General features: G+C 40.8%; 1 protein-coding gene across 1 annotated transcript; it reads left to right on the top strand.

Annotated features, from left to right (window-relative positions):
* Positions 1-9,291: 9,291 nt before the first annotated feature.
* Positions 9,292-14,074, top strand: LOC139423774 (phospholipase D family, member 6). The gene is made up of 3 exons (XM_071175407.1): positions 9,292-9,482; positions 9,868-10,097; positions 13,815-14,074. Exons 1-3 carry the CDS (start codon positions 9,292-9,294, stop codon positions 14,072-14,074), a joined length of 681 nt encoding a protein of 226 aa, XP_071031508.1.
* Positions 14,075-15,084: the final 1,010 nt, after the last annotated feature.

Here is a 15,084-nt window from a genome sequence, read left to right as displayed (position 1 = left end):
GTGACTTGCATGCAACTGTCTAGTCATTGGTGTACTTACATTTGAGCCATTTATCAGATGCTCTTATCCAGAGCAACTTACAGTCTAACTGTGCTGTAGGCATTCCTGATGTTAAAATACCTATAAAACAGTCTTATCATAATAGCCAATCCCATTGGAATTGGGCATTACATCCTTAGGAAATGACCATTGCTGCAGCCTGATTGATTACGTATCAACTAGTACGGTTACATGCACACTATAATGCGATTATTGTGGATAGTCAGATTAATATAATAGTTTGATTAAAAACTGCCTATATGCCCACACGTCTTGTCTCAAGAAAATGTCAAATGTTTAATACCCTCAAACACCAAGTTAGTCATACCTCATTTCAAAGTAGGCCATTATCACTGTCAATGGTGAATGGTAATTATTCACGTTTTACTGGTGAAATGTTCAGACTGCCTGTCAATCATTTGATCTCAATCAGTTTCATGGGAATATGAATTTAGATCTTCTTGAATTACTGTTTTGTGACCAAATGAAAGCAGATGGTGTTAAAACATAAACATTTCTTGTTATTTTGCATCAAAGCGGTGCCTGAGGCGGGCACACTGTTGAGTCTTACATACAGGACTACTCAGCTTCAGATAAGAACTAGAAGATACAGTAATACCACCATTTAGGCTACCTACCTATAGGCTGCTATAGACTACATATTGATTTAGTTTGTCATTCTATCGGTTATGGGACTATTATAAATAAATCATATTTAGGCCTATCAGAATTAATTTGACCATGCAGCCCCGTGTTCTCAATATGAAAAATGTGAGGGAGATCCGCAACAAATTATTAACATACTAACTTGAAATAAATAAATATATATTAATTATTTTTGTATTATTACTTAGAATTAAATTATGAAACAAAATATGCCTTATTAGGCTATGCAATCATTCTACAGTGCCTTGGAATTCACGTTTAGAAACATGAGTTTGGCTGGTCTTTAGTTTAAGGATCATGCGGTGAGCTATGAAACTCTAGCCTGTTAATTTAACTTATACTCCCATGCCCTAATCACAGTCTACACACATCTATTTTGTAACAATATCTTGGAATAAAATAGAATATATTTGAAAATGATAGTTTCCCAAATGAATAGTTTACAAATGCATATAGGCCATACTTCTGTAGTGACTAGTTCAGTTGTGCTGAATATTTACAGTTGATAGACAACTTTAGTACTGTTCCAAACTTAAACTATCCTTCTTTTTAAAATGTTTAAATAGCCTGTATAGAAATCACAACGTCTCCGGTGCTGCAGCATGCGCTCAGGTGTTGTCCTGCTCTGTTGTGGTATTAACAAAAGACTCTGATCGTCTCCAGTGATGTAAAATGATGTAGAATTTAATGAAATGTTTATAAAAGCCAATTTGGTCTCAAACCAAAATAAGAGATTCATGCAGTGCTTTTATTATAATAAATATCTTTTCACCCTCCTTGTCCGTGGAGGTCTGTGAATCCAACACCGTCGGGGTACTTTGTCATGTACAAAATGAAGAAGAGTTTTTATAAAAACTACATATGGGGTGGCAGGTAGCCTAGTGGTTAGAGCGTTGGACTAGTAACCCAAAGGTTGCAAGATCGAATCCCCGAGCTGACAAGGTAAACATCTGTCGTTCTGCAGTTTAATATCAAATTATTAGTGTGCATGTAAACATACTCAATGTGATTATGAGAACAATAGCTGTTGTGTGAGTTCAATAGACTTCAAAGGATACAGGTAATGGGGGTTTGGAACTCCTCCAGGCAAACTGTGCATGATATTATCCCAGTATTTCTGGTCCTTTCCCTGTTGGCAATACAGAAAAGTATTAATAAATAGTTGCATCATTAAAATGTCAGAGCTACAGCCTGAGGTGCACTACCTCCTAGACTAAAATACACTACACTAAAATATATAACATTACACACAAGTATGTGGATATCCCTTCAAATTAGGAGATTTGGCTATTTCAGCCACACCCGTCACTGACAGGTGTATAAAATTCCATAGACAAACAGTGGCAGTAGAATGGCCTTACTGAAGAGCTCAGTGACTTTAAAGATGGCACCGTCATAAGATTCCACCTTTCCAACAAGTCAGTTTGTCTAAATTCTGCCCTGCATGAGCTGCCCTGGTCAACTGTAAGTGTTGTTAATGTGAAGTGGAAACATCTAGGAGCAACAACAGCTCTGCCGCGAAGTGGTAGGTCACACAAGTTCACAGAACGGGACCACCGAGTGCTGAAGCGCGTAAAACCCATATGTCCTCGGTTGCAACACTCACTATCGAGTCAGCATAATAACTTTTTGTCGGGAGCTTCACGAAATGTTTCCCTTGCCGAGCAGCCACACAGAAGCCTAAGATCACCATGTGCAATGCCAAGTGTCGGCTGGAGTGGTGTAAAGCACGCCGCAATTGGGAATCTGGAGCAGTGGAAACACGTTCTCTAGGGTGATGAATCATGCTTCACCGTCTGCAGTCCAACAGGCTAATCTGGGTTTGGTGGATGTCAGGAGAACGCTACCTGCCCCAATGCATAGTGCTAAATGTAACGTTTGGTGGAGGAAGAATAGTCTGGGGCTGTTTTTCCAATGGTTTGTGCTAGGCCCCTTAATTCCAGTGAAGGGAAATCTTAATGCTACGGAATACAATGACAGTCTAGACGATTCTGTGCTTCCAACTTTGTGGCAACAGTTTAGGGAAAGCCCTTTCCTGTTTCAGCATGACAATGCCCCCATGCACAGAGTGGTCCATACAGAAATGGTTTGTCGAGATGAGTGTGGAAGAACTTGACTGGCCTGCACAAAGCCCTGACCTCAACCCCATCGAACACCTTAAGGATTATTTGGAAACCGAGCAAGCCAGGCCCCACAGCAATGCTCCAACATCTAGTGGAAAGCCTTTTTAAAAGAGTGTAGGCTGTTATAGCAGAAAAGGAGTGGACCAACTCCATATTAATGCCCATTGATTTTGGAATGTGTTGTTCGACAAGCAGGTGTCCACATACTTATGGTCACGTAGTGTGCTTTTGACCAGGGCACATAGGGTTCTGGTCAAAGTACGTATGGAATAGGGTGCCATTTGGGAGGTAACATCTGTGTATGCTATCCTTGATGCAGTAAAAAAATGTAAAACATTGAATAATAAAGCTTTATGCAACATATTTTTGAGTGCTAACCCATTACACCTCTTCCTTCACTGAATTTATAGGTTTTACGCACCAGTCAAACCTTTGGAAGAGCGCGATGGTTCTCTTTTGATTTGCCATGTAGGAGATAGCCATACTGTACTTTATTTATTTTTTCTTTAGGGAACAGATCAGCTTTAATATTGCAGATAGATTGTAGCTTCCATCAATGTATACACACACACACACACACACTATACTAGAGGTCGACCGATTAATAGGTATGGCCGATTTCAAGTTATTATAAAAATGTGTAATCTGCATTTTTGGACGACGATTATGGCTGATTACATTGCAATGCACGAGGAAACGTGGCAGGCTGAACACCTGTTACGCGAGTGCAGCAAGTAGCCAAGGTAAGTTTCTAGCTAGCATTAAACTTCTTATAAAAACAATCAATCTTCACATAACCACTAGTTAACCTAGTAATATCATCAACCATGTGTAGTTTACTAGCTTGCCCTGCGTTGCATATAATCAATGCGGTGCCTGTTAATTTATCATCGAATCACAGCCTACTTCAACTTCGCCAAACGGGGGGATGATTTAACAAAAGCGCACTCACGAAAAAAGCACAATCGTTGCACGAATGTACCTAACCATAAACATCAATGCCTTTCTTAAAATCAATACACAGAAGTATATATATTTTTAAACCTGCATATTTAGTTTTTTTTAAATTATGTTAGCAGGTAATATTAACTAGGGAAATTGTGTCACTTCTCTTGCGTTCATTGCACTCAGAGTCAAGGTATATGCAACTGTTCGGGCCGCCTGGCTCATTGCGAACTAATTTGCAAGAATGTTACATAATTATGACATAACATTGAAGGTTGTGCAATGTAACAGCAATATTAAGACTTATGGTTGCCACCCGTCTGATAAAATACGGAACGCTTCGTATTTCACTGAAATAAACGTTTTGTTTTCGAAATTATAGTTTCCGGATTTGACCATAATAATGACCAAAGACTCGTATTTATGTGTTTATTATACTATAATTAAGTTTATGATTTGATACTTGATAGAGCAGTCTGACTGAGCTGTGGTAGGCAGCATCAGGCTCGTAAGCATTCATTCAGCACTTCACTGCATTTGCCAGCAGCTCTTAGCAATACTTGAATCGCAGCGCTGTTTATGACATCAAGCCTATCCACTCCTGAGATTAGGCTGGCAATACTAAAGTGCCTATTAGAACATCCAATAGACAAAGGTATATGAAATACAAATGGTATAGAGAGAAATAGTTGACACGTTATAATTCCTAATAATAACTACAACCTAAAACTTCTTAACTGGGAATATTGAAGAACTGGGAATATTGAACCACCAGCTTTCATAGGTTCTGAGCAACGAACTTAAACGTTAGCTTTTTACATGGCACATATTGCACTTTTACTTTCTTCTCCAACACTGTGTTTTTGTTTTATTTAAACCAAATTGAGCATGTTTCATTATTTATTTGAGACTAATTTGATTTTATTTATGCATTATATTAAGTTAAAATAAAATGTTCACTGTTCATTCAGTATCGTTGCAATTGTCATTATTACAAATACATTAAAAAAATTATATTTACAAAATAATAATAAATCATTTATATATATTTTTAAACGGCCGATTAAATCGGTATCGGCTTTTTTGGGTCCTCCAATTATCGGTATTGAAAAATGATAAAATCGGTCGACCTCTACATAGTACCAATCAAAAGTTTGGACACCTACTCATTCCAGGGTTTTTTCCTTATTTTTACTATTTTCTACATTGTAGAATAATAGTGAAGACATCAAAACTATGAAATAACACATGGAATCATGTAGTACCCCCAAAAAAGTGTTTGAAAAATCTCATATATTTTGATTTGTTTAAGTGCCAAGAGTGTGCAAAGCATCAACGCAAAGTGTGGCTACTTTGAAGAATCTAAAATATATTTTGATTTGTTCACATTTTTGGCTACCACATGATTCCATGTGTTATTTCATAGTTTTGATGTCATCACTGTTATTCTACAATGTAGAAAATTGTAAAAAAAAAATAAAGAAAAGTATGCATATATAAACTCAGAAAAAAAGAAACATCCCCTTTTCAGGACCCTGCCTTTCAAAGGTAATTCGTAAAAATCCAAATAACTTCACAGAACTTCATTGTAATGGGTTTAAACACTGTTTCCCATGCTTGTTCAATGAACCATAAACAATTAATGAACATGCAGCTGTGGAACGGTCATTAAGACACTAACAGCTTACAGAAGGTAGGCAATTAAGGTCATAGTTATGAAAACTTAGGACACTAAAAGAGGCCTTTCTACCGACTCTGAAAAACACCAAAAGAAAGATGTCCAGGGTCCCTGCTCATCTGCGTGAATGTGCCTTAGGCATGCTGCAAGGAGGCATGAGGACTGCAGATGTGGCCAGGGCAATAAATTGCAATGTCTGTACTGTGAGACACCTAAGACAGCGCTACAGGGAGACAGGACAGACAGCTGATCGTCCTCGCAGTGGCAGACCACGTGTAACAACACCTGCACAGGATCAGTACAGCCGAACAACTGCCCAAGTTACACCAGGAATGCACAATCCCTCCATCAGTGCTCAGACTGTCCGCAATAGGCTGAGAGAGGCTGGAATGAGGGCTTGTAGGCCTGTTGTAAGGCAGGTCCTCACCAGACATCACTGGCAACAATGTCACCTATGGGCACAAACCCACCGTCGCTGGACCAGACAGGACTGGCAAAAACTGCTCTTCAGTGACGAGTCACAGTTTTGTCTCACCAGGGGTGATGGTCGGATTCGCATTTATCATCGAAGGAATGAGCGTTACACCGAGGCCTGTACTCTGGAGCGGGATCGATTTGGAGGTGGGGGGTCCGTCATGGTCTGGGACGGAATGTCACAGCATCATCTGGTGCAGTCCATGAGGGGGAGATGCACTGCAGTACTTAATGCAGCTGGTGGCCATACCAGATACTGACTGGACACATTATTCCATTTGTTAGTCACATGTCTGTGGAACTTGTTAATTTCTCAGAACAAGACTAGACTGATGAGTTTCAGAAGAAAGTTCTTTATTTCTAGCCATTTTGAGCCTGTAATCGAACCCACAAATACTGATGCTCCATATACTCAACAAGTCTAAAGAAGGCCGGTTATATTGCTTCTTTAATCAGGACAACAGTTTTCAGCTGTGCTAACATAAAAGGGTTTTCCAATGATCAATAAGCCTTTAAAAATTATAAAAACTTGGATTAGCTAACACAACGTGCCATTGGAGTGATGGTTGCTGATAATGGGCGTCTGTACACCTATGTAGATATTCTATTTAAAAAAAATCAGACGTTTACAAAAATCAGACATTAACAATGTCTACACTGTATTTCTGATCAATTTGATGTTATTTTAAATGACAAAAAATATGTTTTTCCTTAAAAAAACAAGAACATTTCTAAGTGACCCCAAACTTCTGAACGGGAGTATATATAGACTTAATATACTGTACTTTGTTACTTACATTTTCACATCACATGACTTTTCGTGATTGCAGAACGGACAGGTGAATTGAGTGTCCAAATTTCCAGTAAGCTTCTTCTTTGGGGGGGGCTTTCTCTTGGACTTGCGGCGACCCATATTAGGTAGTCTTCACGTGTACCGTAACGTTAGCTAGATAGTTGGCTAAACTCTGTGGAGCAAATGTACATCAAAAACAAATAATGCAATTTTGTAACGGAATGGATCGCAGTCGTTCAATCAACTCAACGTTTTGTAAACAATATAATCCTGCTAGCTAGCTAGGTGCATGTAGCTAGCTAGTTTAGCTACTACAACAACGTGTGTTGTTGTCATAAACTCAGTCAACTCTCCAACATCTTTCCTTGCCGATGGTATAGTATCATGAAACCGAATGGTTCGTTATTAATAATGGAAAGAACAACATTATATATAATCAAGCTAGCTTCTAATATATCATTTTTCCATTAAACCATGTATTTGTTTAGCTACCTTTCCTAAGACCACACTCCGGCTTTTTAGCGAAGAAAGCAAGCAAGGAGAACCGGAAGTTCTTCTTCTTCTTTAAAGTTACGGCAAACTACACCTATTGGTGTATTGCCGCCACCTAATGTACGGAATATTGAAACAAAACACACAAACAGTCCCAGAAATGCCCAGGCAAACACACAAAGATGCCTATTCTCTCCGTTTGTGCTGTGTAGTTGAAAACCAAAGTACTAAATGCTATAAAGTCCACCTTAATATGCAAAATGTCATGATCCCTCTGTTAACACGGAACATATTGTTTCTACTACTACAATCACTTTTTCAACTTCACTCCTTCCACTCGTCTCAATGCCTCCAGATACATTCTGGACAGCCCTTATTCTTGCCCATACGTCTCATTCACCCTAACAGGACACTTCAGAAATTCGGGTGCATGTTCACCACCACAATTGCAGCATTTAGGCTCAGCTGGCATAGAATACACCTCCCGTCCACATACACTTGGCCAAATAATTTATATTTATCACACTGCATGTGTTTGGGCATGAAGGCTCTTGCAGGAAATCCCATATAACCCAAATACACGTGAGAAGGGAGAGACTCTTCATAAAAATAAAATAAACACAATAGAATGGCTGGATGGAGTGGGTTTCCGCACCCCATCTTTCAACGCGGGTCCGTCGTTGTGCACCAACCACTTGACCCAATTCTTCATGTATATCCTTTGCATTTACTTCTAGCGCCACCCCAGAGATAACACCATTGATAACACTCATCGACGCCACCTCATCCAACGCATCCACAATTTTAATAGAGACTTCAAACGGATCTCCCAGGAAACAACTTCGAGCCCAAACCCCTATTCCAACCAAAAAATACTCAGAACTAGATTTGGATTTACTAGGTTCCACTACCACTTTACTTCTCTTATTTCCTTTTGCATTCGTCACTGTAATCAAATGATTCTCCTCTCCACTCGACACGCCATCTGATTCAAACAGAACATCTGCTTCCGCCATTTTTCCTCCTGAGATCGCCTTCAGAACCGGATGTTAACATGAACAACTGTCGTCATCTTCTTCTTTGTCTTCTTTAAGTTTTATTGGCGAATCGCAACCAACTGATAAGTTCATACACATACACCAACTGTACAGGTGTGTGAATCCTTTCACGACCTATCTACACCACTATATTCTCTTAACTAACCCTGCATTTCTAATACAATAAAATGATTCCCTACAAATCTCACTAATCCCATCATCCCCATCCAACCTCTCTGACCCTGTCAAACAACCCATCTTTCTACATCATACGTTTCACCAAATAATGTAACGACCCTGGGTTTATAAGCGCGGAAATCGACTCTGCCGTTTGAGCATGCTTTTGCGTCACAGTCGATAGCGCGCCGAACCTCGGGCTAGAAGGTCGAGAGTTCGAGACTTGCTCCCTGCTGTTTCATTAAATTCATTACAATAATAATACATGTTCAACCATTTTAACAACTGTCCACTGATTGGTGGAAACGTTGAAAATATCCCGCGATTTTTAAATTGATTGACAGCTCTAGAGCACTGGTCGACGTTCGTCTTCGAAGTCCACTCAATTAAAAGTCCATCGTGAAAACAGATGCTCGACGGTGAAAAAAGTCAAGGTAGCTAAAGTGGTTTAAAATAAGAGTTCATTCTAGCACACAGCATGTATGAACTGAGAAATTGTGCTTACAAAAATAGCGACTGCATGAAGGTAGCTCAGACTTGCAGAGATAAGATAGTTATAATAAACTAATTTAGCTGGCTAACTGTTGAAGTTACTATAGCCTCTGCACCGGGCTGCAGCAGTGGTCCATTATTTGCTAGCGATGTCATTGTCCTTATAAAGCTGGTGAAAACGAGCTCCGTTCACAAGTTAATGGCTGTTTTGCATATCCAACAGACCTCAACTATCATTAGCTGTCAAGACTTCACCCTAGCTAGGCTAATCCTAACCAAGAGCTGAAAGGCAGGGGAAAAGGTGGGAAGGCCTACTGTATGTAATTTAGCGCTTCCATTCAACATTTTCATGACAACTTCTCCCGCTGACCACAGATGTCAGTGGTTCAGATGGTGAAGATCGTGGGTCTGGGGGCTGTGGCCCTCACTCTCAGTGTGGAGTGGTTGGGCTGGCTCTTCTGTCGCCTCTGGCCCCGGAAAATATCCAGAGGGCCCCTGAAAGAAGTCTTCTTTTTCCCTACAGAGGTCGCCTGCACGGAGCGTCTCTTCACTCCTAACTCACCATTGTAAGTAATAGAATGCGTTCCAAATGGCACCTTTTACCAGGGCCCTGTAGTGGCCGAGTAGTGCATACTAGTGCCCTAGGGTACCACTTGGGATGCCAGTACAGTCAACATTAACTACTCACCATCATATTCATTAATAATATATCTATCCAATGTCTCTAAGAATGTGGCTGTTTTTTGATAGACTTTCTGTTGATTTGAGATGTTTTGCTATGGGATAGGAATAATGACTCAATGAGTGACTACTATACAGTAGATACACCTTCCACAGTAACTCCTTCTCTCTCCCTTTCCTCTCCCTCTTATCCTCCTCTCCTCTGCCCCCATCATCTTCCCCTGTCCCCATCATCTTCCCCTCCTCTCGGCCTCTCCCCATCCACCCCAGCCCCTGCCCCTGTCCTTTACCCCACAACATCAACACCTCCTTCACCCGTCTCCTGGTCCACATCCTGTCTGCCTCCTCCTCCTTGGACCTGTGTGTGTTCGCCTTCACCAACCTGGACCTGAGCCGGGCCGTACTGGCCCTCCACACCAGGGGCATCCCCATCCGTATCCTCACTGACATGGACTACACCCTCATCACCGGCTCCCAGATAGGGGCCATCCGCAGAGCAGGTAGGCTGATGGCAGAGGCCCAATCCTAAAGCAGTTATTGGAATCTACCACCTAGCTATGTACAATCCCCCTATGCACTGACATCACTCATCTGCAAATCAGGTTGGGCCAGGGGTTCCCAAAGTTTTTCACTCAGGCCCCCCCTTCCAGCATTAGGGGACATCCCACGCGCCATGTCTATTTCTATGGGAACAAGCACTGTTCATGACACACTGTTCACACCCCTCTTGTTGACGGGGAGAAAATGTTACAGGTTTGTTTTCTGCAATTATATACATTTTGCCTTCTCTAATATGTATTCATGTAATCTTTATGTGACTCAAACATTACAACAAAATCTATGGGCTAAAAAACCTAGCTAAAAAAATAATATAATAATAATAATGCAGAGTCTGAAGTCACTTGATCTTATTGATCAATCAATTCAGTCAATAAAGTTATTGCTGGAGAGTTATAACTAGATCCCAAAATGGTTCCTGGTTCTAGCCTAATCATAATTCATGTGATTTACAATGTGGTTTTATCATGCTGCTCTGCACTCCAACTTCTTCAGTGTAGTCAGTTACACACTGTCCATGCTCATAATGCATAGATAGATAGTGTGTGCATCTCAAATGGCACCCTATTCCCTATATAGTACACTACTTTTTGGTCGGAACTAGTGTAAGTGCAAGATGTGCGCAGAAAAGCTAATTGTGAATAAAACAGGTTTTTAACCAAATACTGTGATTGCTATTTGACATGTGATATAGATCAAACTCTTGGGCGGACTGTTGGAATCATAGAAATGGAATGATTTACATTAAGAAGAAAAGTGGAAAGCAAAATGTTATTGTTTGGAACAATCGGTTGACTTAACAGAACAGCATGCGAACTAAGTGAATCTAATGGCGAGGAGGAGGAACTGCACCGCTTGAGTGACAGGGCGGAGCTTGGTGTGTGTGGGAAGCAGCCGCAAGAGGAGACAAATCACAGAGTAAACTGTAAAAACAAACACTACACAAGGCTGAGATGCAAAAATATTGCATGCGACATGGATCTCTTGCGATATGGAAATATTTCGATGTGAATTCGATGAATTGGGCAGACCTACTATATAGAGAATAGGAACACATTCAGAATGCCATTTAGGAGAATAGGAACGCATTCAGAGGGATGATATAATATGTTGCAAGCGTGGTCTGGCCCTAGTGGGCTTGCCAGCACAAGCACAGACGAGTCAGAAACCTGTGGATTTGCACATGGAATTTAGACTTGGGAGCACCAATGCAGCTCTGATAAATACATTGAATAGCACATGGTTACATCTGTATTGTGGTTTCAAGTCCTGTGTGCTCAGGCTGTAGTTAGGCTATATTTGAATCATTTGAGGGGCGAGCATCACAAGCAAAGTCATTTTGTTTCAAATTTACTTCTCCCATGAGAACCATTAGCACAGGCAAATCTGATTGGGCTAGCTGTATCAAAGCCTCTGCCATAGAAACCAATGGAGCATGGCTTTGTGTCTGTGGTTGCACAACTTTCACCTACACAATGCAGAAAAACCACTCGTCTCTAGCTCAACCCGTTCAAAACTAAAGACATATTTTACGGAGCTACACTGAACAAAAATAGAAACGCATCATGCAACAATTTCAAAGATTTTACTGAGTTACAGTTCATATAAGGAAATCAGTTAACTGAAATAAATTAGGCCCTAATCTATGGATTTCACATGACTGGGACAACAGATCTGTTGGTCACAGGTACCTTAAAGAAAGGTAGGGGCATAGATCAAATAAAATGTCAGTATCTGGTGTGACCACCATTTGCCTCATGCAGTGCGACACATCTCCTTCACATAGAGTTGATCAGTCTATTGATTGTGGGCTGTGGAATGTTGTCCCACTCCTCTTCAATGGCTGTGCGAAGTTGCTGGATATTAACGGGAACTGGAATGTCCTGTCGTACATGTCGATCCAGAGCATCCCAAACATGCTCAATAAGTGACACGTCTGGTGAGTATGCAGGCCATGGAAGAACTGGGACATTTTCCGTATCCAGGAATTGTGTACAGATCCTTGCGACATTGGGCCGTGCATTATCATGCTGAAACATGAGGTGTTGGTGGGAGATGAATGGCACGAAAATGTGCCTCAGTATCTCTGTGCCTTCAAAGTGCCATCAATAAAATGCAATTGTGTTCGTTGTCTATAGCTTATGACTGCCCATACCACAACCCCAGCGCCATCATGGGACACTGTTCACAATGTTGACATCAGCAAACCGCTCGCCCACACGACGCCATACAGGCTTTCTGCCATCAGCCCCGTACAGTTGAAACCGGGATTCATCCGTGAAGAGCACACTTCTCCAGCGTGCCAGTGGCCATCGACGGTGAGCATTTGCCCACTGAAGTTGGTTACGACGCCAAACTGCAGTCAGGTCAAGACCCTGGTGAGGACGATGAGCACACAGATGAGTTTCCCTGAAGCGGTTTCTGACAATTTTTGAAGAAATTCTTCGGTTGTGCAAACCCACAGTTTCATCAGTTGTCAGGGTGACTGGTCTCAGATGATCCCACAGGTGAAGAAGCTGGATGTGGGGAGGTCCAGGGCTGGCATAGTTACACTTAGTTTTCTGTTGTATGGCTGGTTGGATGTACTGCCAAATTCTCTAAAACAATGTTAATGGCGGCTTATGGTAGAGAAATAAACATTACATTCTCTGGCAACAGCTCTGGTGGACATTCCTGCAGTCAGCATGCCAATTGCACGCTCCCTCAACTTGAGACATCTGTGGCATTGTGTTGTGACAAAACTGAAAATTTTAGAGTGGCCTTTTATTGTTCTCAGCACAAGGTGCACCTGTGTAATGATTATCATCTTCTTCATATGTCATGCCTGTCAGATGGATGGTTTATCGTAGCAAAGGAGAAGTGCTCACTAACAGGAATGTAAACAAATTTGTGCCACACATTTTTGGGAAATAAGCTTTTTGTGCCTATGAAAAATATCAAGGCTCTTTTATTTCAGCTCACGAAACATGGGACCAACACTTTACATGTTGCGTTTATATTTTTGTTTAGTATACATATTTTATTTCTAGCACGGATTTGCGGGACGCTCTTAAAGGGTTAAATACAGTGCTTGACTTGGGCAGGAGCTGAGTACTGGTACCTCAAATGTTCTACTGCTTGAGCTCACGTTCCCCTTTATAGAATATATGTTCAAAGTATTGTGGCGCTCCTCCACCTAAATAGAAACAGTACCGGCATGCAAAATGAGTACCTGAACCTATTTCAGTCCAAGTCAAGCACTGGGTACACACAAATAAATCATTTTTATTAAGGAACTATGAAAATGGTTCAAATAAACGCTATTTAATTAAAAAAATACAGTTTGGATCAGTTAGATTGAGTTCATTACTACTAAATACATTAACTGGGACATTTTAGATGTACTGCAAAATTATTTATCCCATCAAGGTGTGCCACATTTTCTTTTTTTTTTTTTTTTTAAGAAGAAAAAAAAGGTTGGGAACCACATCCATAGACAGACAAATTATGAATGGCACAAGCTGTCTGTCTGTCTCTCTTTTTGCTTCTCTCTATTTGGAATCTCTGTGAGGTCTGATTCTGTGGGAGGTGTGACTCCACCACAATGCACCACAACTGTGACTGTATTCATAATATAGCATGGCCCCTCTCATCCTGTGTATTCCCCTTCCATTCCCCAGGCATCTGTGTGAGGTGTGACTCCGGCGCCGTCCACATGCACCACAAGTTCGCCGTGGTGGACTGCCGGCGCCTAATCACCGGCTCCCTGAACTGGACGCTGACAGCCATCCAGAGCAACAAGGAGAACATCCTGGTCACGGAGGAACCAGATCTAGTCCTGCCCTTCATCACTGAGTTCCAGAGGCTCTGGGATGTCAATGACCCGGCTAGGAGACACCTGCCGTCCATCGCTGAGAAACCTGCTAGTTTAGTACTATAGAGAGACAGAGAAACATGGCTGAAATGTTTGTATGGTTAGTAGCTAGTGGTTACTTTTGGTTTACCAACTGGTACGGTGATTATGTAGAATGTTTTATTATATTTTCCATTTGTGAGAAACCTGCTAGTTTAGTATTATGGATAGAAAGGTGTATGGTCCTTATCTGGGACAAACCTGTCCAAATAAAAACAGTATTTAAATAAGTGTAGTGTGGTACATTAGGATTGGGCAGTACTGGTCAAGTACATGATGTATAATTTGTCTCAGATAAACCTGCTCATCCACATCTTATCAGAGAAACCAGCTTTCTTCGTCATGTAGATAGACTGAGAGAAACATGGCTTTCATCTGTAGTTTCCTACTTCAGTAGAAGTAATATATTTTTGACAGATCAATCACTGCTTTAGACTGGTGTGGGGATGATGTAGAATGGGTAGTTTGATATTTTGTACTTGGAAGTTTATAGTTTTACATTGTTTACATTGAGGTATTTTGTTATTGTACACAATGTTGTATATATTTTAATACAAAGTAATTAGAATTGTTTTTTTGTTTTGTTTAATGTTATATTGGATAACTAAAAGATACAAAACAAATTCTTATGTTAAATGCTATATTTAAAGTAAGATTTGATTACAGTATTTAGATAAAGATAGAAATAGTGAGAATACTTCATGTTAACTCAGTCCATCCTATGGCTTATCATTAAGAACCAGACCACTATGCCTAGTCAGAACAATTGCACTGAGAGATAAGTGGTGCATTGCAGTCACGCAGAAGATATTTGTAATGCTTCTCAGAGCACACAGCTCAAATTAAAAATCCACTCTACTGCAATATGGCAGGCCTCCTGCATCTCAATCCCCCAGAATCTGTGTCCCAAATGACAACTTATTCCCTATATAGTGCACTACTTTTGACCACAGGATCAAAAGTAGTGCACTAAATGAGTAGGGTGCCATTTGGCCTTGTGCCCAGGATCTATAGCGTACTTCCTTTTCTCATGCAGG

This window comes from Oncorhynchus clarkii, chromosome 13, assembly GCF_045791955.1.
Source record: "Oncorhynchus clarkii lewisi isolate Uvic-CL-2024 chromosome 13, UVic_Ocla_1.0, whole genome shotgun sequence".
In the NCBI taxonomy this organism is placed as follows: domain Eukaryota; kingdom Metazoa; phylum Chordata; class Actinopteri; order Salmoniformes; family Salmonidae; genus Oncorhynchus; species Oncorhynchus clarkii.
This window is presented reverse-complemented; position numbering and strand designations above follow the sequence as displayed.

Bases quoted from the DNA above. Each gene is read 5' to 3' on its own strand.
- LOC139423774 (XM_071175407.1), top strand. From the start codon at position 9,292: ATGTCAGTGGTTCAGATGGTGAAGATCGTGGGTCTGGGGGCTGTGGCC. The intron at 9,483-9,867 runs GTAAGTAATAGA...CATCCACCCCAG, and splicing joins TTCACTCCTAACTCACCATT to CCCCTGCCCCTGTCCTTTAC. The intron at 10,098-13,814 runs GTAGGCTGATGG...TCCATTCCCCAG, and splicing joins AGGGGCCATCCGCAGAGCAG to GCATCTGTGTGAGGTGTGAC.